General features: G+C 36.0%; 1 protein-coding gene across 2 annotated transcripts in view; it reads right to left on the reverse strand.

Annotated features, from left to right (window-relative positions):
• Window positions 1–22006, reverse strand: part of LOC133620191 (protein shisa-6-like) — a 116868-nt gene that overhangs the window by 76252 nt on the left and 18610 nt on the right. The window contains exons 3-4 of one of the 2 annotated variants that reach the window (XM_061981469.1): window positions 1346–1441; window positions 1115–1183 (exon numbers count right to left, since the gene is read on the reverse strand). In XM_061981469.1, coding sequence (XP_061837453.1) covers window positions 1115–1183; window positions 1346–1441 — 165 coding nt within the window. Of the gene's footprint in view, window positions 1–1114; window positions 1184–1345; window positions 1445–22006 lie in introns of both variants that reach the window. The other variant, XM_061981468.1, reaches the window with a different exon arrangement.

Raw genomic sequence — 22006 nt, forward strand, 5'->3', positions numbered from 1 at the left:
AGGATTAAATAAACTCTGCTTCTTCCTACACCCTTTCCGACATGTTGGATGGTGAATTTGTAAAGAGATTTTCACAATTTGTGAATATTATTTAAAAAAGTCCATGCACCATAAAAAAAAAAATTTAATTACCCCCATTTATATCCATTACGAAGCTTTTTTTTCTTCAATTATTATTATTATTATTTTTTTAAATGTATTTACAAAAAAAATTCTGAACATTTGTTTCTTGGGTTATTGACATATACAGTCTAGAAATACAATTAAACACACATCAAATGTTCTTTTTTCTCCCCCAAACAAGTAACCAACAACTTATATACACTCACACACACACACACACACACACACACACACACACACACACACACACACACACACACACACACACACACACACGTCAAATGCTCTTTTTTCTCCCCCAAACAAGTAACCAACAACTTATATACACACGCACGCATGCACACACACAGGGCGCGGCCACTGCTGCTGCCCACTGCTCCCCTCACCTCCCAGGGGGTGATCAAGGGTGATGGGTCAAATGCAGAGAATAATTTCGCCACACCTAGTGTGTGTGTGACAATCATTGGTACTTTAACTTTAACTTTAACACACACACACACACACACACACACACACACACACACACACACACACACACACACACACACACACATATGCACATATACCGTATATATAGGTTTTTAGGCCATCTCCGTGCAATCTAACCTGTAACCTGTTTTTGAAAAAGTTTCATTATACTTATAATACCAAATAAATACATTTGGAGATTCGGTTTGAATCGGAATCGAATCAAATCACTAAGGGCCCAAAAGATTCACAGCCCTAGTGTTTATGTATGAGATGCTTCAACCTTCTCACAACTGTTCTCATGCAATATGTTGGTTATGATGACATAATATCAATTTCCATGTTTAAGTAAGGAGCACAAGTGGACTTAGTGGGTGTGAAGTGGTCGCCACAAGACAAGAAGAGAGAGAAAAGTGTGCAAACACAACAGCAGCTACCTGGAGGAGGACTGCGCCAAGACTCCTCCCCCGCCCTCAGGTGGGTTAGCGTCAAAGCGTTATCAGGTCAGTTTGTGGGGACGTACCGTAAGAGACGGGGTGGTCCAGATCGGCCTGCCAGGACATCTGTGCTGACTCGTCAAAGGAGTGCTGCGCTGTAACAACAAAAACAACAACATGTCTTGTTGCCGATGAATCAGAGCGGGGGGGGACAATGGCGGCATGCGGCGTTCACGCTCGCCTACCGAGTGACGACGTGTCACTTAGTGCAGTGTGGACGTGATCGAGTGTGCACTTGGAGCGGAGCGACACGTTACCTTTAAGGTGGCTGCGGCCCAGCGTCACGAAGCCGGACGAGATGAAGTTGTGCATGTCTGCTCCTCCGCTGTGAAGACTCTCCATCCCATAATGACCTGCTGAAACACATCATTATTATTATCATTATTATTATTATTACTATTGTTATTATATTGTTATATATACATATTTTTGTTGTTGTAATTATTATTATTATTATTATTATTTTTTTTTTTTTTGTGTGTGTCCTGTCCAGCTTCTCAGGCAAATCATATAGTTGATGTAGATGCCCATGTCGGCTGTTCAGATTTACTTTACAAAAGAGAAGTGTAGGATACTTCTCTTGTTGCCTTATTTGTATTTGACTTTATTAAATGTATTTATATTATCATTTAGTGCAGCCGGGCCGGAGCAGGAGGGGATAGAAAGAGAAAAAAAAAGAAGACAGAGGGGGAAATTGTGGGGACAAGAGGGGGATTAGACAAAGAGACAAAAACAACAACAGCAAACAACAACAACAATAGAGCAACATCAGCAAATATGACATGTACAAATATGATGGTAAAAGTAATAGCAAATAAGCAGTTAGCGAAAAATAAAAAATAATACAGAAATGACAATGAGCATTATTACACTACAAATGGATCAATACAAATACCAATAGAAATAGCGCTATTGATAATGAACAATACCAATAATTTACCTTTATTATCAACAATACAGTTGTTTAAATGCAACAATACATATACGTAATGATAACTTGAGATACGAAAGAATGCAGAAAAATGGAGGGGGAGAAAGAGAAGCAACCTACATTAACCTTGTAGATTGTTATAGTCACAATAGGTTAAGCTTTGTCAGTGTGCCATGTGTTACACCCAGTTTACCCTAGGGCAACAACGTTAATATATGTTTGATGAAACGTGATTATGTGCATGAGTGTAAGTATGCATATGTACTTGTATATGTACAGAATGTGTATATGTGTTTGTACAGTGAATGTATATGTACAGTATGTGTATGTGTATGTTTGTATATTGAATGTGCGTGTGGATGTACGAACATTAGGTAGGTAAAGATGTACTGTATTTGTGTATGTATGTGGGAGCGTAGGTACCTATGTACGTATGTGAGCATATGTGAATTTGCATGTACAATACTAAATAATAATATTATTATTATTATTATCATCATTATTATTAATATTAATATGATTAATTTCCATTCTATTATTTTCAGTAATTTTTATGATTATTACTATTATTGTCATTATTATTATTATTTTATTACTATTATTATCACTACTATTATTATTAATAATAATTTCATTCTTATTATCATTGTTATTAACATTAATTTAAATTGTTATTGTTTTCATTATTTTTATAATTATTATTATTTTCATGGCTATTATTATTATTATTGGTATTACTACTATTATCATCATTCATCTTAATTATATTATTTTCATTGTTTTCATTCATACTATTATGATCATTATTATTATTAATTTCATTTTATTATTATTGTTATAATTTCAATGTTATTATTTTTATAATTTTCATTATTATTATTATTATTTTATTACTATTATTATCATTATTATTATCATCATTATTAGTATTTTATTTGTATTATTATTATCATTATCAGTAATTGTCTTTAGGCTCCAGCACCCCCCGTGACCCCGAAAGGGACAAGCGGTAGAAAATGGATGGATGGATGGATTATCAGTAATTTAAATTTGATTATTTTCATTATTCTAATATTCTTTTTATTATTATTGTATCACTATTATCGTTATTATTATTCTTTCATTTGTATTATTATTATTATTATTATTATTGTTTTTATTTTTTATTTTATTATTTTCAACAATTTGAATTATTACAATTTCCATTATTATTATTATTGTATTACTATTATTGTCATTATTATTAATTTAATTTGTTATTGTAATTATTATTGGTATTTTTATTATTATCATCATCATTCCATTTTGGAAAAAAAAAGTATACTCACAGTGAAAGTAAAGTTGGGAATGGACATTTGGAAGAGTTTATTTTAACACTACAGGTTATATAAATCTTATTTTTGTCAAATCTTTTTATTAAGTGACAGTCACATTTAGGGATGATATCTTACACAATTGAAAGATACATTAAAGTTTTGTGTCTGTTCATGTGGTGATAAATGTTCACTTGTTGAATAATATTTTTTTTAATACAACAATAATAACCATGGTGGCCACTTGTTCGCACATGATAGCACACACAAGTAAACACGCTGCATTACTTCATGTATCGCACATGATATCACACACAAGTAAACCCGCTGCATTACTGCATGTATCGCACATGATATCACACACAAGTAAACCCGCTGCATTACTGCATGTATCGCACATGATATCACACACAAGTAAACCCGCTGCAGGACTGCTTGTATCGCACATGATATCACACACAGGTAAACACGCTGCAGGACTGCTTGTATTGCACATAATGTCAGACACAAGTAAACACGCTGCAGGACTGCTTGTATCGCACATGATATCCCACACAGGTAAACACGCTGCAGGACTGCTTGTATTGCACACGATGTCAGACACAAGTAAACACGCTGCAGGACTGCTTGGAGCACACATGGTATCACGCACAAGTAAACACACTGCATGACTGCTTGCATCGCACATGATATCACAGACAAGTAAACACACTACAGGACTGCTTGTATCACACATGATATCACACACAAATAAACACGTTGCAGGACTGCTTGTATCACACATGATATCACACACAAATAAACACGTTGCAGGACTGCTTGTATCGCACATGATATCACACACAAATAAACACGTTGCAGGACTGCTTGTATCGCACATGATATCACACCAATAAACACGCTGCAGGACTGCTTGTATCACACATGATACCACACACAAATAAACACGCTGCAGGACTGCTTGTATCACACATGACATCAGACATAAATAAACACGCTGCAGGACTGCTTGTATTACACATGGTATCACACACAAATAAACACGCTGTAAGACTGCTTGCATCGCACATGATATCTCACACTAGTAAACATGCTGCAATACTGCTTATATCGCACATGACTTTACACACAAATAAACATGCTGCAGGACTGCTTGCATCACACAGCATATCACACAAATAAACACGCTGCAGGACTGCTTGTATCACACATGACATCAGACATAAGTAAACACGCTGCAGGACTGCTTGTATCACACATGGTATCACACACAAGTAAACACGCGGCAGGACTGCTTGAATCGCACATGACATCACACACAAATAAACACGCTGTAGGACTGCTTGCATCGCACATGATATCACACACTAGTAAACACACTGCAATACTGCTTGTATCGCACATGACTTCACACAAATAAACACGCTGCAGGACTGCTCGTATTGCACATGACATCAGACACAAGTAAACATGCTGCAGTACTGCTCGTAGTCTTTTATGCTGATACTGGACCGATATGTGATATCAATTTCGGATTGGGACGCCCCTAGTGAGCTTAAAAGGTCACTATGACTATTTGTTACATTTGGGGAAATTGCTGAAAATACTGTGTTGATGTTTATGATTATGTTGATTATTATGTTGTTCTGTAAGGATCAACAAGCTAAGCTTTCCAACACAAACATGAAACCATGAAAACACAACAATGTGATTATTAATATAATATTCATTAAACAGACGTAGATCAACAATTTATTCCGTTTTGATCATCCTCTAGTTGAAAGCCCTTCAATAAAGTTTATGGATGTGCTGACATGCTGATAATACGCTTGTTTATCCGGGGGTGAAATGTTGATGATTCATGAGGACGGCGACCTCGCCGCTTAAGTCAGCTGGCGCCGCACGTTGGCTGTGATAAACGACGGCAACCCAACGCTTCTTATTATCTGCAGGATGTTCTTCATCCCGCGGAGAGATCCTCACCTTTGTATGAACGTTGCATCGCCCTCATCGGCCACACCTTTGTTTCATGGATAAATGCACAACATGGTCGCAACGCTAACTGCACGCTCGTTAGCCAGGTGGACTTTGCAGAAGGAAGTAAATATCGATTGTTTGACGGAAGGTGTGATGAATTCCACAATGAAGACCTCCAAATGCCATATTTCATGCATGGATATAATGGCGCACCATGGTGAAATTGCTGGGAATTGATTGAGTCAACACACACACAGAGCACTTAGAAGCAGAAACAGTGTGGAGAGAGAAGAGGGAGAATGGACGTTTTCTGGCTTTCGAAACTAACCATAAAGGTGAAGTTCTAAACACTTTGCAAACGGCGTCTTAAAACATAGCGAGCGAGCGGCTAACATCCATTTGCAGTGTTTTAGCTACTTCTAAATCACTAATCCTCGCCTCCATGGCGACAAATACAGTAAGTTTCTTACAAGTATCATCCCTGCAGGACGAGGAATAGCACTACACACCGTAGCTCACCGGCGTCAAAATGTAAACAAACGCCATTGGTGGATCTACACCTAACATCCACTGCAATGATACCAAGTACAGGAGTGTATCCAGTCGATACTACTATGATTACGTCGATATTTTTTGGCATCACAACATCTTCCTTTGTTTTTTTTTAATTTATATTATGTTTATAAACTCAGGAAATATGTCCCTGGACACATGAGGACTTTGAATATGACCAATGTATGATCCTGTAACTACTTGGTATCGGATTGATGCCCAAATGTGTGGTATCATCCAAAACTAATGTTAAGTATCAAAAAACACAAGATTAAGTGATTATTACATTTAACAGAAGTGTAGATAAAACATGTTAAAAGAGAAAGTAAGCAGATATTAACAGTAAATGAACAAGTAGATTAATAATTCATTTTCTACCACTTGTCCTTAATAATGTTGACAAAATAATAGAATGATAAATGACACAATATGTTACTGCATATGTCAGCAGACAAATTAGGAGCCTTTGTTTGCTTACTTACTAATAAAAGACAAGTCAAGACAATAGCTGACCGCTAACAACAAGCTAGCGCTCGTGAATTTAACAAATGGGCGGATCTATACAAATATCGACTGTAACGATACCAAGTACAAGAGCCGTATATAGTCGATACTACAATGATTATATTGTTATTTTTTTACTTTCACAAGTCTTTTGTCATTTTTTTACTGTTTATAAACTCGGGAAACACATCCCTGGACACAGGACAACTTTAATCATGACCAATGTATGATCCTGTAACTATTTGGTATCGAATCGATACCCAAATGTGTAGAATCAGCCAAAGCTTAAGTATAGTATCCAAGCAACAGAATAATAAGTGATTGTTACATTTGAACATAAGTGTAGATAGAAAATGTTAAAAACGAAAAATATTAACAGTGAATGTGAAACTTTGCAGCGTAACTAAAATAATATTTGATCAACAAAAAGAAGGCGAGTGCAGCTAGGAAGTGCACAAGACACGAAACTTCTTAGAAAAATAACCTAGACTCTCAGTAGAGCAGAGAACATTGACTAATCGTGTACAGGAGACAAAGATCCAACACTGAGTGAGAGACAGTATGGAGGTTCATTTGGGTCTCAATTACGAAAAAAAAAGTGTTTACATCAAATTATGATGACAATTTCATTGAAAAAAAATAATTAATTTAAAAAAAAATTCAGTGTAAAAAAAAAAAAAACAGTGCTGAAAAAGTCAGTGCTATAAAAAGTCAGTGTCTAAAAATTCAGTGTAAAAAAATTTGGTGCTGCAAAATTCAGTGTCGAAAAATGTGCTGCTTCGAAAAGCAAAGACTCACGTCTGGTAAATTAAGACTGAAGCAATCGATTCAGCCAATGAGGTGTCAAGTATGAGGTCACGTGACACGGGTCTTGCAAAACAGCATAAAAATGGCATAATTAACTGGGCTAACACAGCATAATACAACTTAACTAACGTTTCAGTGCGGCCCGCTGGATGTTTTCAAACTATAGAAAGGATTCCAATGGTTAGAATCTGCTCTACTGAGTGACATGCGGGTTACCACGGTAACCATAGGAAGCTCTGCTCCATGCAGACAATAAGACACAAACAGAGTAAGGCAGAGTGGGCGGGGCTTGTTTACACAGCAACAAGCCTAGAACGTGTGTCAGACAGAGGCAATGTTAAATGTCGTCTTGTATCGCCAAATGATTGTCACACACACACTAGGTGTGGTGAGATTATCCTCTGCATTTGACCCATCACCCTCAACCCCTGGGATGTGAGGGGAGCAGTGAGCAGCAGCGGTGGCCGTGCCCGGGAATCATTTTGGTGATTTAACCCCCAATTCCAACCCTTGATGCTGAGTGCCAAGCACGGAGGTAATGGATCCCATTTTTTTAGTCTTTGGTATGACTATGGATTTGCCTCTGGATTTCATTATTAATTATATAAATTGTTTTAAGTAGACTGTTGATTTTACAGTAAAAAGTGTACATTTACAAAATTTTACTGCAAATTATAGTGGGCTTTACGGTAAATGGAAAAACAGTACCACTGTTTTTTGGGGGGGCGGTTTACGGAAAAAGCTGGCAGCTTAGTTGCCAGAAATGTTGTGTTAAATAGTTTTTTACATTATATTGTGAATGGAAAAACAGCAGAAGTTCTTTTTTTATTCGGGCAACTTATCTGCTAGTTTTTCTACCATAAAAACAAATGTACTGCCTTTCCATTTACAGTAACACACCGTTAAAAACAACTGTAGATTTTACAGTCACAAACTGGCAGTTCAGTCAACAGAATTTTTAAGCAAAAACAGTAGAAGTTTTTTTCAATTTACAGTAATATGCTGTGAAGAACAACCTAAAATGTATTAACATTTGTATTAATTTGATAGGTAGTTTGCTCTAAAGTTAAGTGTTTTTGTTTATTTTTATTTAGACAAAAACGTGTTTGGAAAGTATGATAACATACTGTAATACTTGTTGCAATATCGGATACTATTAAAGTTTGGAAGGTCTGCAATTTCAAGCAGTACATATATTTTTTCTGTCAAAATGAAAAAAAATCAATTACATTTAGTGAGAAAATATTAAGTACTGTATTGACACATATCATTTCCAGGTGTTTGCAGGCCAGATAAATTGATGTTGCGGGCCAGATCTGGCCCCCGGGCCTTGAGTTTGACACATGTGTTTTACCCTTTGTGTTTATGTTTTTCCGTGTTTGTTGCATCTGTGTTGCTCTTGCTCGATTATAAAAGATGTCCGTCAAGGAGGTCGTCTGGGAAGTAGAGGAGCAACGTTCATATTTTCTCAATATTCAGTGTTTTACTGTTCATAGTTAATATTGAAAAGTCAGTCTGTATTTTCATGTACATTCTGAGTGTCTTAGTCGGTAAAAAACTACAATTGAATTCCGTTTTTGAGTTGGTCTGTTATAACTTTTCAGTATCAGTCATTATTGTGTGTGTTTGTACCATCGTGTGATCAGCTATTATCCTTTTCTGCGAAATCTTGGGATTTTTTTCACTAATGCACGGCAAACTGCGCTGTTTGAAGTGTTAATAGAAAGGATTCAAGCACAAACAGTAGAGGACATGTAGTCTGTAAGCCTGTAGTCCTCTTTGCAAGACCCGTGTCACGTGACTTCAAACTTGACACCTGATTGGCTGGTTCTGAGACTGGAACGATTGCTTCAGCCTTAATTTACCAGAAGTGGATCTTGCCTTTTGAAGCAGCAAATGTTTCTGCTGCACTGAAATTTTCAGCACTGCATTTTTTTTTAATACACACATTTTTTATACACTGATTTTTTTAAACTGAATTTTTCACACTGGATTTTTATACACTGAATTTTTATTCACTGATTTTTTAAACAATTCAATTTTAAACACTGATTTTTATACACTCATTTTTTTTACTTAATTGTTTACACTGAATCTTAAAACACAGAATTTTTAAACAATTATTTTTTTAAACTGAATTTTTTACCCTGAATTTTTAAACACTGAATTTTAAAACACTGAATTTTTATATACTGATTTTTTTAAACACTGCATTTTTAATTACTGATATTTTAAAGACTGATCTTTTATAGAATTATTTTATTCAAACTGAATTTTTTACACTGAATTTCATACACACAGAGTTTTAAAACACTGGATTTTTATACACTGAATTTTTATTCACTGATTTTTTAAACAATTCAATTTTAAACACTGATTTTTATACACTCATTTTTTTTATTTAATTGTTTACACTGAATCTTAAAACACAGAATTTTTAAACAATTATTTTTTTAAACTGAATTTTTTACACTGAATTTTTAAACACTGAATTTCATACACTGAATTTTAAAACACTGAGTGATTAGTACACTGATTTTTTTAAACACTGCATTTTTAAATACTGAATTTTTAAACACTGATTTTTTAAAAACTGATTTTTTTACAATGCATTTTTAAACACTAATTTCTTACAGTAAATTTGTATACACTGATTTTGTAAACAATGCATTTCTAAACACTGAATTTTTAAACACTGATTTTTAATACACTGATCTTTTTTAAACTTAATATTTTACACTGAATCTTAAAACACTGAATTTGTAAACACTGATTTTTTTAAACTTAATTTTTTACACTGAATTTTAAAACACTGAATTTTTATATACTGATTTTTTTAAACACTGCATTTTTAATTACTGATATTTTAAAGACTGATCTTTTATGGAATTATTTTTTTCAAACTGAATTTTTTACACTGAATTTCATACACACAGAGTTTTAAAACACTGGATTTTTATACACTGAATTTTTATTCACTGATTTTTTAAACAATTCAATTTTAAACACTGATTTTTATACACTCAATTTTTTTACTTAATTGTTTACACTGAATCTTAAAACACAGAATTTTTAAACAATTATTTTTTTAAACTGAATTTTTTACACTGAATTTTTAAACACTGAATTTCATACACTGAATTTTAAAACACTGAGTGATTAGTACACTGATTTTTTTAAACACTGCATTTTTAAATACTGAATTTTTAAACACTGATTTTTTAAAAACTGATTTTTTTACAATGCATTTTTAAACACTAATTTCTTACAGTAAATTTTTATACACTGATTTTGTAAACAATGCATTTCTAAACACTGAATTTTTAAACACTGATTTTTAATACACTGATCTTTTTTCAACTTAATATTTTACACTGAATCTTAAAACACTGAATTTGTAAACACTGATTTTTTAAACTTAATTTTTTACACTGAGTTTTAAAACACTGAATTTTTACACACTGATTTCTTAAACAGGGGCTTCACTGTGGCAGAGGGGTTAGTGCATCTGCCTCACAATACGAAGGTCCTGAGTAGTCTTGGGTTCAATCCCGGGCTCGGGATCTTTCTGTGTGGAGTTTGCATGTTCTCCCCGTGACTGCGTGGGTTCCCTCCGGGTACTCCGGCTTCCTCCCACTTCCAAAGACATGCACCTGGGGATAAGTTGATTGGCAACACTAAATTGGCCCTAGTGTGTGGATGTGAGTGTGAATGTTGTCTGTCTATCTGTGTTGGCCCTGCGATGAGGTGGCGACTTGTCCAGGGTGTACCCCGCCTTCCGCCCGATTGTAGCTGAGATAGGCTCCAGCGCCCCCCGCGACCCCAAAGGGAATAAGCGGTAGAAAATGGATGGATGGATGGATTTCTTAAACAATGCATTTTTAAACACTGAATTTTTAAACCCTGATTTTTAATAGACTGGTTTTTTTTTTACTGAATTATTTACACTGAATCTTAAAACACTACATTTTTAATACACACATTTGCCAAAACATTTTTTTCCGTTAAATTGTCAGCATAATTGTATGCAAAAAAAAAATGAAGTTCACAAAATTCAAATGCTAAAAATTCAGTTAAAAATAAATTATGTATCAAAAAAAGCTTTCATAATAAAGACACAAATTAACCCTCATAGACAGGGCAGGCATGGGTCGGAGCCGGACTGGCAACCAAGGACAGGTGTGGAAGCCAGCGCGCGGTAGCAGACAGGGCAAGTGACTTTGCAAAATAAGAGCACTGGACAGGAACACAAATACCACACACACAAGTTCACAACTTTCACGGAGGTCATGACAAAATCTGCAGACTAGGGTATACGGTATACCGGTATTAGTATGGTTCCGCGATACTAATGAATCATATTTGGTACTATACCACTTCTAAAAAGTACCGGTCCACCACCCCCTCGGCCCCCTGTCGTCGTCACATCGTGTCATTGCTGGTTTACAAGCAGACGAGCGTGTTCGGCAGCGCACAATCACGGAGTACAGTGTGTAGACAGAAAAGGGAGAAATAATGCATTTTGGCTTAAAAACTAACAATAAAGGTGAAGTTATAACACTGAAACGCCCCCAGGAAGAGGTGCTTTAAGACATGGCTAGCTAGTTAGCGGCGGACGTCCATTAGCAGTCTGCAGTGTTTTAGCTACTTCTAAATCACTAATCCTCGACTCCATGGCGACAAATAAAGTACATTTCTTACAAGTATCATCCCTGCAGGACGAGGAATAGCTAAACATGTTTCACTACACACCGTAGCTCACAGGCGTCAAAATGTAAACAAACGCCATGGGTGGATCTACACCTAACATCCACTGTAATGATACCAAGTACAGGAGCGTATCTAGTCGATACTACTATAATTATGTTGATATTTTTTGGCATGACAACATCTTCTTTCATTTTTTTAAAATGTATATTATGTTTATAAACTCAGGAAATATGTTCCTGGACACATGAGGACTTTGAATATGACCAATGTATGATCCTGTATGATACCTAAATTTGTGGTATCATCCAAAACTAATGTAAAGCATCCAAACAACAGAAACATAAGTGATTATTACATTTTAACAGAAGTGTAGATAAAACATGTTAAAAGAGAAAGTAAGCAGATATTAACAGTAAATGAACATGTAGATTAATAATTCATTTTCTACCACTTGTCCTTAATAATGTTGACAAAATAGAATGATAAATGACACAATATGTTACTGCATATGTCAGCAGCTAAATTAAGAGCCTTTGTTTGCTTACTTACTACTAAAAGACAAGTTGTCTTGTATGTTCACTATTTTATTTAAGGACAAACTTGCAATAACAAACATATGTTTAATGTACCATAAAATTGTTGTTAAAATTAAGCCAATAATGCAATTTTTTGTGGTCCCTTTATTTAGAAAAGTAGTGAAAAGTACCGAAAAGTATCAAAATAATATTGGTACTGGTACCAAAATATTGGTATCGGGACAACACTAGTACATACAGATTAATAAATCTTTTTTTTAATACTGATTGTCCTTCAAAATTTTGACAAAATAATACAAGGGAAAATGACACAATATGTTACTGCATATGTCAGCAGACAAATTAGGAGCCTTTTTTTTGTTTACTTACTACTAAAAGACAAGTTGTCTTGTATGTTCACTATTTTATTTAATGCATATATTCTTCTTTCTTTGCAACAAGAAACATATGTTTAATGTATCATAAAAGTTTATGTTGAAATTAAGCCAACCTTTTTTGTGGTCCCCTTTATTTTGAAAAGTATCGAAAAGTATTGAAATACATTTTGGTACCGCCGCACACACACGCACACATTTGGTGAGGACATAAGTGCGTAGCAAAGATTGATGTATGGATGGAGGTTTCTTTTCAAACTGTCATCCATTAGAAGAAAATCACACTGAGTCACATTGGTCGCCTTCCTCCTTTTCCATCGACAAGCACTCAGGACCGCAACGTGACAACTGGCAAGCACACGTTAGACAATGAAGACATGTTGGGTGGAGGAGACGCACATGCACACGCACGCACACACGCACACACACACACACACACACCCTCACACACACACACACACACACTTCAAGTCAGCCTGCATGCATGAAAGGAAGCACTGACAACTACACACACACACACACACACACACACACACACACACACACACACACACTCTTGTATTGCTACCTTCTTGGAGACCTCTGAAAAAAGCCTACCTCTTTAGGACCAGCCTTTCTATATATATATAAAGATGTGTATTTACAACATTAATAATATATACATACTATGCAAATATAAAAAAGCTTGTTGTGAAAAATTAGTTGGAATTTCACAAGAAAAAGGTCACAATTTCACAAGAAAAATTTAGAATTTCTGCAGTGTTATAATACAAGTCAACGTAAGTCAAAATTTTACAAGAAAAGCTGAACATCTGTGCAATATTATGACAAAAGTTGGAATTGTACTCAATAACAGACGCAACTTTACAAGAAAAGCTTAAAATGTTGGCAATTTTATGAAAAGAGTCGTAATTTTACTAGACAAAAGTCACAATTGTATAAGAAAACCAACATTTTGGCAATATTATGATAATAATCTGAATTTTACTTGGCAAAATTATGACAAAGGTCATAATTTTACTCAAAAAATGTCAGTATTTTACAAGAACAACAAAACAGTTGGCAATATTGTGATAAGTCAGAATTTTATATGCAAATGTCACCATTTTGCATTAAAAAGTAATACTTTTACATAAAAAAAGTCATAATTTTACGAGGAAATATTGCAATATTACAGAAACAGAAAGAATATGAGAAATTGTTCCCAATTTTATAAGAAAGAAGTCTACACATTGTGGAAAAAAAGACTGCTTTTAGTAAAATCTTATATTTTTTGTTTGTAATTGGTTTTTGATCTTCATTATTTACAAACCCCGTTTCCATATGAGTTGGGAAATTGTGTTATATGTAAATATAAATGGAATACAATGATTTGCAAATCATTTTCAACCCATATTCAGTTGAATATGCTACAAAGACAACATATTTGATGTTCAAACTGATAAACATTTTTTTGTTGTTGCAAATAATCATTAACTTTAGAATTTGATGCCAGCAACACGTGACAAAGAAGTTAGGAAAGGTGGCAATAAATACTGATAAATTTGAGGAATGCTCATCAAACACTTATTTGGAACATCCCACAGGTGAACAGGCAAATTGGGAACAGGTGGGTGCCATGATTGGGTATAAAAGTAGATTCCATGAAATGCTCAGTCATTCACAAACAAGGATGGGGCGAGGGTCACCACTTTGTCAACAAATTGTTGAACAGTTTAAGAAAAACCTTTCTCAACCAGCTATTGCAAGGAATTTAGGGATTTCACCATCTACGGTCCGTAATATCATCAAAAGGTTTAGAGAATCCGGAGAAATCACTGCACGTAAGCAACTAAGCCCGTGACCTTTGGTCCCTCAGGCTGTACTGCATCAACAAGCGACATCAGTGTGTAAAGGATATCACCACATGGGCTCAGGAACACTTCAGAAACCCACTGTCAGTAACTACAGTTGGTCGCTACATCTGTAAGTGCAAGTTAAAACTCTCCTATGCAAGGCAAAAACCTTTTATCAACAACACCCAGGCTTCGCTGGGCCTGAGCTCATCTAAGATGGACTGATACAAAGTGGAAAAGTGTTCTGTGGTCTGACAATACCACATTTCAAATTGTTTATGTAAACTGTGGACGTCGTGTCCTCCGGACCAAAGAGGAAAAGAACCATCCGGATTGTTATAGGCGCAAAGTTGAAAAGCCAGCATCTGTGATGGTATGGGGGTGTATTAGTGCCCAAGACATGGGTACCGGTAACTTACACATCTGTGAAGACGCCATTAATGCTGAAAGGTACATACAGGTTTTGGAACAACATATGTTGCCATCCAAGCAATGTTACCATGGACGCCCCTGCTTATTTCAGCAAGACAATGCCAAGCCACTTGTTACATCAACGTGGCTTCATAGTAAAAGAGTGCGGGTACTAGACTGGCCTGCCTGTAGTCCAGACCTGTCTCCCATTGAAAATGTGTGGCGCATTATGAAGCCTAAAATACCAAAACGGAGACTGTTGAACAACTTAAGCTGTACATCAAGCAAGAATGGGAAAGAATTCCACCTGAGAAGCTTAAAAAATGTGTCTCCTCAGTTCCCAAACGTTTACTGAGTATTGTTAAAAGGAAAGGCCATGTAACACAGTGGTAAACATGCCTTTTCCCAACTACTTTGGCACATGTTGCAGCCATGAAATTCTAAGTTAATTATTATTTGCAAAAAAAAAATAAAGTTTATGAGTTTGAACATCAAATCTCTTGTCTTTGTAGTGCATTCAATTGAATACGGGTTGAAAAGGATTTGCAAATCATTGTATTCCGTTTATATTTACATCTAACACAATTTCCCAACTCATATGGAAACGGGGTTTGTACTTCAAGTTATGACAGTATGTCTCTATTTACATTTTTTTTTTTTTTATTAGTTGTGGCCAAAGGGGGGGCATTTCAATTTCTTACACATACTTGTTATTTCATATGTTGACCAGAGGGGGAGCACTTTTACAACCGGCACACAGTTTTTGATTGATTGATTGAAACTTTTATTAGTAGATTGCACAGTACAGTACATTTTCCGTACAATTGACCACTAAATGGTAACACCCCAATAACTTTTTCAACTTGTTTAAGTCGGAATCCACGTTAATCAATTCATGGTAATGAACAGTCAATTTGAAAAATCCCTCCTTTTTTTCGACTACCTTCATTTTGATAGATTTCACCACCAGGGGTGCAAATGAGACATTCTCTATTAGATGCAATCGTTTTCCTTATTGGGACCATGATTTATGTCCTAACTTGTTCACACCTCCTCATATGGAAGCTATTTTTCCTTGTTGATGTCTCAAGAAGGGCAGAAATACAAGAACACACACACACACACACACACACACACACACACACACACACACACACACACACACACACACACACACACACACACACATACGCCAGAAAGAGATTTTTATGAAGGCCAACATTTGTCAATAAAGCGAGAGTGAAGGTTTTATGCAAATGAGTCGAGGCCTTTCATTCAAAAGACTTCATTGATATTCAGGCATGTTTTTCAGAAAAGATGGCCAACTAAACAGTTTGGCGTATAAGGTTAAATTCTGTTTTTATGTCATGTTGTGTCAAAGTGCTGCTGTAAGCATTTTGTCTGCCAAGGAGAGCTTTCCATCCTTAAAGGGAACTATACTGCTCATCATCGTAAACAGTAAGGGTTTGACCATGTTTGTGTTCCTAAGCCGGTACGGAATGTTCAGTTCGGTACAGAAGTGCACACATTTACACACATAGGAAGTGAGGGACAGGAAGTGTTTATGACGTTTATTCAGTGAGAAGAAATACAGTCCAGTCTTTGGCTAGCAGGAGTCATGGCTAGCGATAGTGCCAAGGAGAAGCCGGAGCTTGAAAATAATTTTCTGTTGTTTAGAAAGACTTGTTCCCAATGAAATATGTAAACAAAGATAAGATAAAATAAGATAAGATAAAATTGGGGTGGTCTAACTTTTTGACTTGGGGACCCCATTGGGCTAACAACAATTTGGCTGAGGCTGAAATCCGACTGCATGTAATATATATATATATATATATATATATATATATATATATATATATATACATACACATATATATATACACACAAATAGATATCTATAGATATATATGTATATATGCATATATATTAGGGCTGCAGCTAACGATTATTTTTCTATCGATTAATCTATAGATTATTTTTTCGATTAATCGGTTAATCTACAGATTATTTTTTTCGATTAATCTATAGATTATTTTTCCTTTTACCGATTATTTTTTTTATTTAAAATGAAGAGGGAAAAATAAATGTAGGCCAGTTTTTTCAAAAGGCATGGCTTTTATTTACAAAAAAAAAAGTATGGCCACTCAGTCAACATTGACAACAACATGACAAAATATTCTGTAACAATGTAAACATTTAAAACTTTTAACATTTAACAAAATTAAAAGTAGCTTATTTGCTTTTTAATGTGCAAATATAAAAGTAAACATCCAGTGCAAATCTTAATATTCTGGAATAGTATAAGCATTTAAAAAGTAAAAGTATTGCTTATGTTGCTTTAAATTGTGCAAAAATAAAGATAAACATCCAATACAAAAAAGTGCAAAACGGAAATATTCTGTAACAAGTGTAAACATTTCAACAAAAGTAAAAGTATTGCTTATTTGCTAAAATGTGCAAAAATAAAGCTAAACATCCAATACAAAAAAGTGTACAGTGTAAACATTTCAACAAAAGTAAAAGTATTGCTTATTTTGCTTAATAACACAACAATGATAGTATGATTAAAGTGAAAGTTAATTGTTGGTTTGTACATAGTATATGTAACTGTTAATGTTGTAAAAGGTATTTGCACAACTAATTAACGTTAGCGTTTGTGACACGTCTTGTGCCGTGGGGTTCTTTCAGGACCGACAGACTGAACGCCAGACGGCTTTGCCAGGTTTACAATCTTTTAATTTTACACAAAGTATTTTCTCTTCCAACTCTTTTCTCTTTCTTTCCTCGCTTTTCAGCTCCTCTTCCTCGCTCGCTCGTCGTCCCCTGTCTCTTGCGGCGTCGCTCCCGGCGCGCCCCGCCTCGCCGCTCGCTCGCCGCCGCCGCCTCTCCACAGCGTTAAAGAGGAGCGCGTCTTTGTAAACACTGAACAGGCACGCCAAACGCGCCTCTCAGAGCAAACGGTGCTTTAGTTTATGAATTTACAACGCAGATACAAATGACACATTCATGTTTTTGTGTAATAATGACAACGTATACGCACGCGGACGATTGACTTGTTGATGGTGATGGCAAGAACGCTGTCGGGGGTTTTCTTTTCAAATGTTCGTTCATAGCCGTTGTGCTGCTATGATAGGCCATTTCCGCTCGACACAGTGTGCATACAACAACATTATTAGGCCGTTTATTGAAATACTCCGACACTTTTGACGACTTTTGGCGTGCTTTTTTCCCCTCGCTCGCATCGTCTGCTTTGCGCTCTGCCATGACAGTAGTGTGACGTAAATATGCGACGCGCCGACGCACAAAAACGGCGTCGACGTATTTACGTAACCGATGACGTCGACTACGTCGACGCGTCGTTTCAGCCTTAATATATATATATATATAATATATACATACATATGTATATATCAGTGACGTGCGGTCACTGGAGGCAGGTGAGGCGGGGCCTCACCTGCCATCATGGAAAGAAAAAAATGTAAAAAGAAAAAAAATTAATTAAATTGTTATATGTATTCAGTGATTATACTATAAAGTTATTTTCCATTTAACTTCACCAGTTTTAGATTATTTTTATTCAAAATCGCTGAATTTTCACATTTGCTGTTCAAATACTGAGAAGAGACGGTGCGGTGATCAGCAGCCAGTTGAGGCACGTCACTCAGTTGTGCCTCAACATGGATTGCGGACTCGGCTAACTGCTGGCCTGCTGTGCAGTGAGACCGTATTGCTATATGAATTATATTATACATTTCCATAGTTTAGTTAGCTGAGGTATATAATGTACAGTGTATTTTGTCAACAACTGTATGTGTGTAACGTATTTCTTGTGCTGAGCAATCATAAAACTGCTGCGAAGACGCACTGTTTGAGGCTCGCCGTAATCCCGCCTCCTGGTGCCGGTTAATGCACCCCCGCCACAGAATGGGAGCGCCACACCAAACAAAGCCCACACCCAAACCCTCCACGTGCAAGACCGAATCCACCCAAAAAAAGTCACTTAACAAGAAGCCAAAAAGTGCAAAAACAACAATGCTCGCGCCAGAAGAGCCGTGAACGACTGCAGGGACACAACATTAGGTACACCTGCAGACTGCAGCACTGATTTCATATTTCATTCATTCACAACTCCTCCAACACGAACACCACTGTTACCGTACTTATAAGTAAAGGTAACACCATAATAACGTTTTTTTAATTAAACGTGCTTTTTTGTGTGCTACAGTTTGTATGTGTAAAGTTAAAGTTAAGTTAAAATACCAATGATTGTCACACACACACTAGGTGTGGTGAAATTTGTCCTCTGCATTTGACCCATCCCCTTGATCACTCCCTGGGAGGTGAGGGGAGCAGTGGGCAGCAGCGGCGCCGCGCCCGGGAATCATTTTTGGTGATTTAACCCCCAATTCCAACCCTTGATGCTGAGTGCCAAGCAGGGAAGAATGCTGGTATGAGCTTTTAAACACAACCCGTTAACTGCTGCCAATCAAATGGTGAATAAGATACTCTTTAGGGTTCATATGTTTGTAAATCTGACTGTGATGAAGTCAGTGCCTCACCAGCCATCAACCTCACCGCACGTCACTGATATATATATATATATATACATATATGTATATATATATATATATATACACATACGTATATATGTATATGCATATATACACATACGTATATATATATATATATATATACATATATATGTATATATGCATATATACACATACGTATGTATATATATATATATATATATATATATATATATATATATATATGTATATATATATATATATATATATATATATATATATATATATATATATATATATATATATATATATTTATATATAATTAATAACTGATATAATTGGATATTAAGAGTACGTGAAAGTTCGACTCCGACCTTGTTTACTGCCGTGACGACCTCCTTAAAGTTTAGCCAAACAAAGGATAAATGTGGAGAGAGTCTTTTGCAATTTTCCCATCATGCATTGTGAAGGATTTAAATGGGTGTAATTTAGAATTTGTTATGGTGCTTGGACGTTGTTTTTTTACAATATCCACAGCGGTAAAGTTATACGAGTGCGTGAGTGGTGGGACTCCAGCTGGCAGAGACGTGACACTCTAACTTTGGTTGTGCCCTACACCCGACAGTAAATTGCGGACTATAAGCGGCTACTTTTTTCCTACGCGTGGAACCCTGTGGCTTGTAAAATGGTGCGGCTAATTTATAGAGTTTTCTTCGCTGACGGCCAATATGATTTGTGTTAAAAAAATGTTTATGAAACTCAAGCAGATACACTGAAAAGGTGTGTTATTGTTTGCGCCATGGCGCTTTCTTTTGGACGAGGTTGATCACTGCAGGTTTGAAAATGTATTTCTTGTTTTAATGCCTTGAAGCAAGTGCAAGTAGATGCAGCCGCAGACACTCTAAGTTAAAGACGTGCCCACGGGTAACCACAACGGAAACTGGAGAGACAACACGGATCACGGAAATAGAAATAAATACAAAAAATACTGCTGAAAATAAGTTAGATTTAGGATTAGGTTTAGGTTTGTTTAGAGTTGCGGTTAGGGTTGTATATAATCAGCCAAAAAAGCAATACATTCAACAACCGAAATAATAACAACCAATAGTACATTTCATTAGCCATCTTGGATCACGTTACAATTTAAGTGTCCACTCTCGCATTGTCAGCGCCACTGGGGCCAAGTCTTTAAGACACGTTTCACTTCCGTTGGGGATCACAAACACCGATCCCGTATGACAAATACTTTATTTGCTTTCAGTCCCACGGCAAGCTAGTAGCTAATTATGTCCCCTAGAATAATAATAATTACGGCAAATAAACTGCATTTCTTAGTATTGTAAGTCTCATTCAGGTAGCATTATCACTGGAGGGCGATGCTAAACATGTTACACACCTACAGTAAGCTAGGAGCAGGTATGCTACTAGCTTAGTTAAGCTAGCTCAAAACAAGAGAAGCATTGTCACGGTCACCAAATTGGTGGTGTCGAGATCAAGGGTAGTATCATTATATGACCATTACTCGAGTAATTAAATATATTTTTTTATTTTCTCAATATTTAAATTTTACGCTTATAAATTCAGGCAATAATTCCTTAGACACAGGAAGAGTTTGAGGGCAAAAACAAAATGATTCAAAAGAGTAGTTGTTAGAATAATTGTATCTAAGTTATCACAAAACTTTGTGTTGCCATGAGTTCCCGGCGAGAAGACAAAAGCTGTCTTTGATCCTACCAAGAAGAAGGCTTGTAAAATTCCACTGTGTAGGATGGGAAGCAACATGAAGGTGTTCTGTTTCTTTGATGTGTTGTAATCAACAGAAAGATATTGTCTTGACCAGAGATCTACAAAGCGAAGAGGAAGCAGGACCTGACTCCCCTCCAGGGACCTCTTCTTTGAACTGTTTTACGAGCTTTTCTTTGAACTGTTTTGTAACCAAAGTCAACGCTGTTTACGACCCCCCTCCCTTAGAAACAGCTGTTGCCATGTAATCAGGGAAAGTCCAAATAAAAGAGGAGGCCGGCGTACAATCTTTCGTCAGAGCGTGGTGAGACTGTACAAAGAGTACAGTCCAGACGTCTTTCCTCAATTGAGCCAAATTCAATTCTGTCTGTTTAATTCCTTGCTTCTTGTCTTGTTTAATAGATGTCATCAGTGTTTGAACCTGACAGTAGTAGTTAGTTGTTTTTACTTTTGTTTAGTTATCAAGTAGTATTAACTTTGTTTAAATCAAACAATTGTATGTAATAAAAAAGAGTAAGGCAGTAGTTGAAATATTGTGTTGATATTGTTAAACACTCACCACAAATCTGTATGGTATCGGCTGATCTCACTCATGGGTGATCGGTATCGGAATCGGCAGCATAGAACATCCCTAATTTTAAACTGTTATTAAAGAAACAAATTCTGAACTATAAGTTGGGACTTTTTTCCACA

This window comes from Nerophis lumbriciformis, linkage group LG24 (assembly GCF_033978685.3).
Source record: "Nerophis lumbriciformis linkage group LG24, RoL_Nlum_v2.1, whole genome shotgun sequence".
NCBI classification, from domain to species: domain Eukaryota; kingdom Metazoa; phylum Chordata; class Actinopteri; order Syngnathiformes; family Syngnathidae; genus Nerophis; species Nerophis lumbriciformis.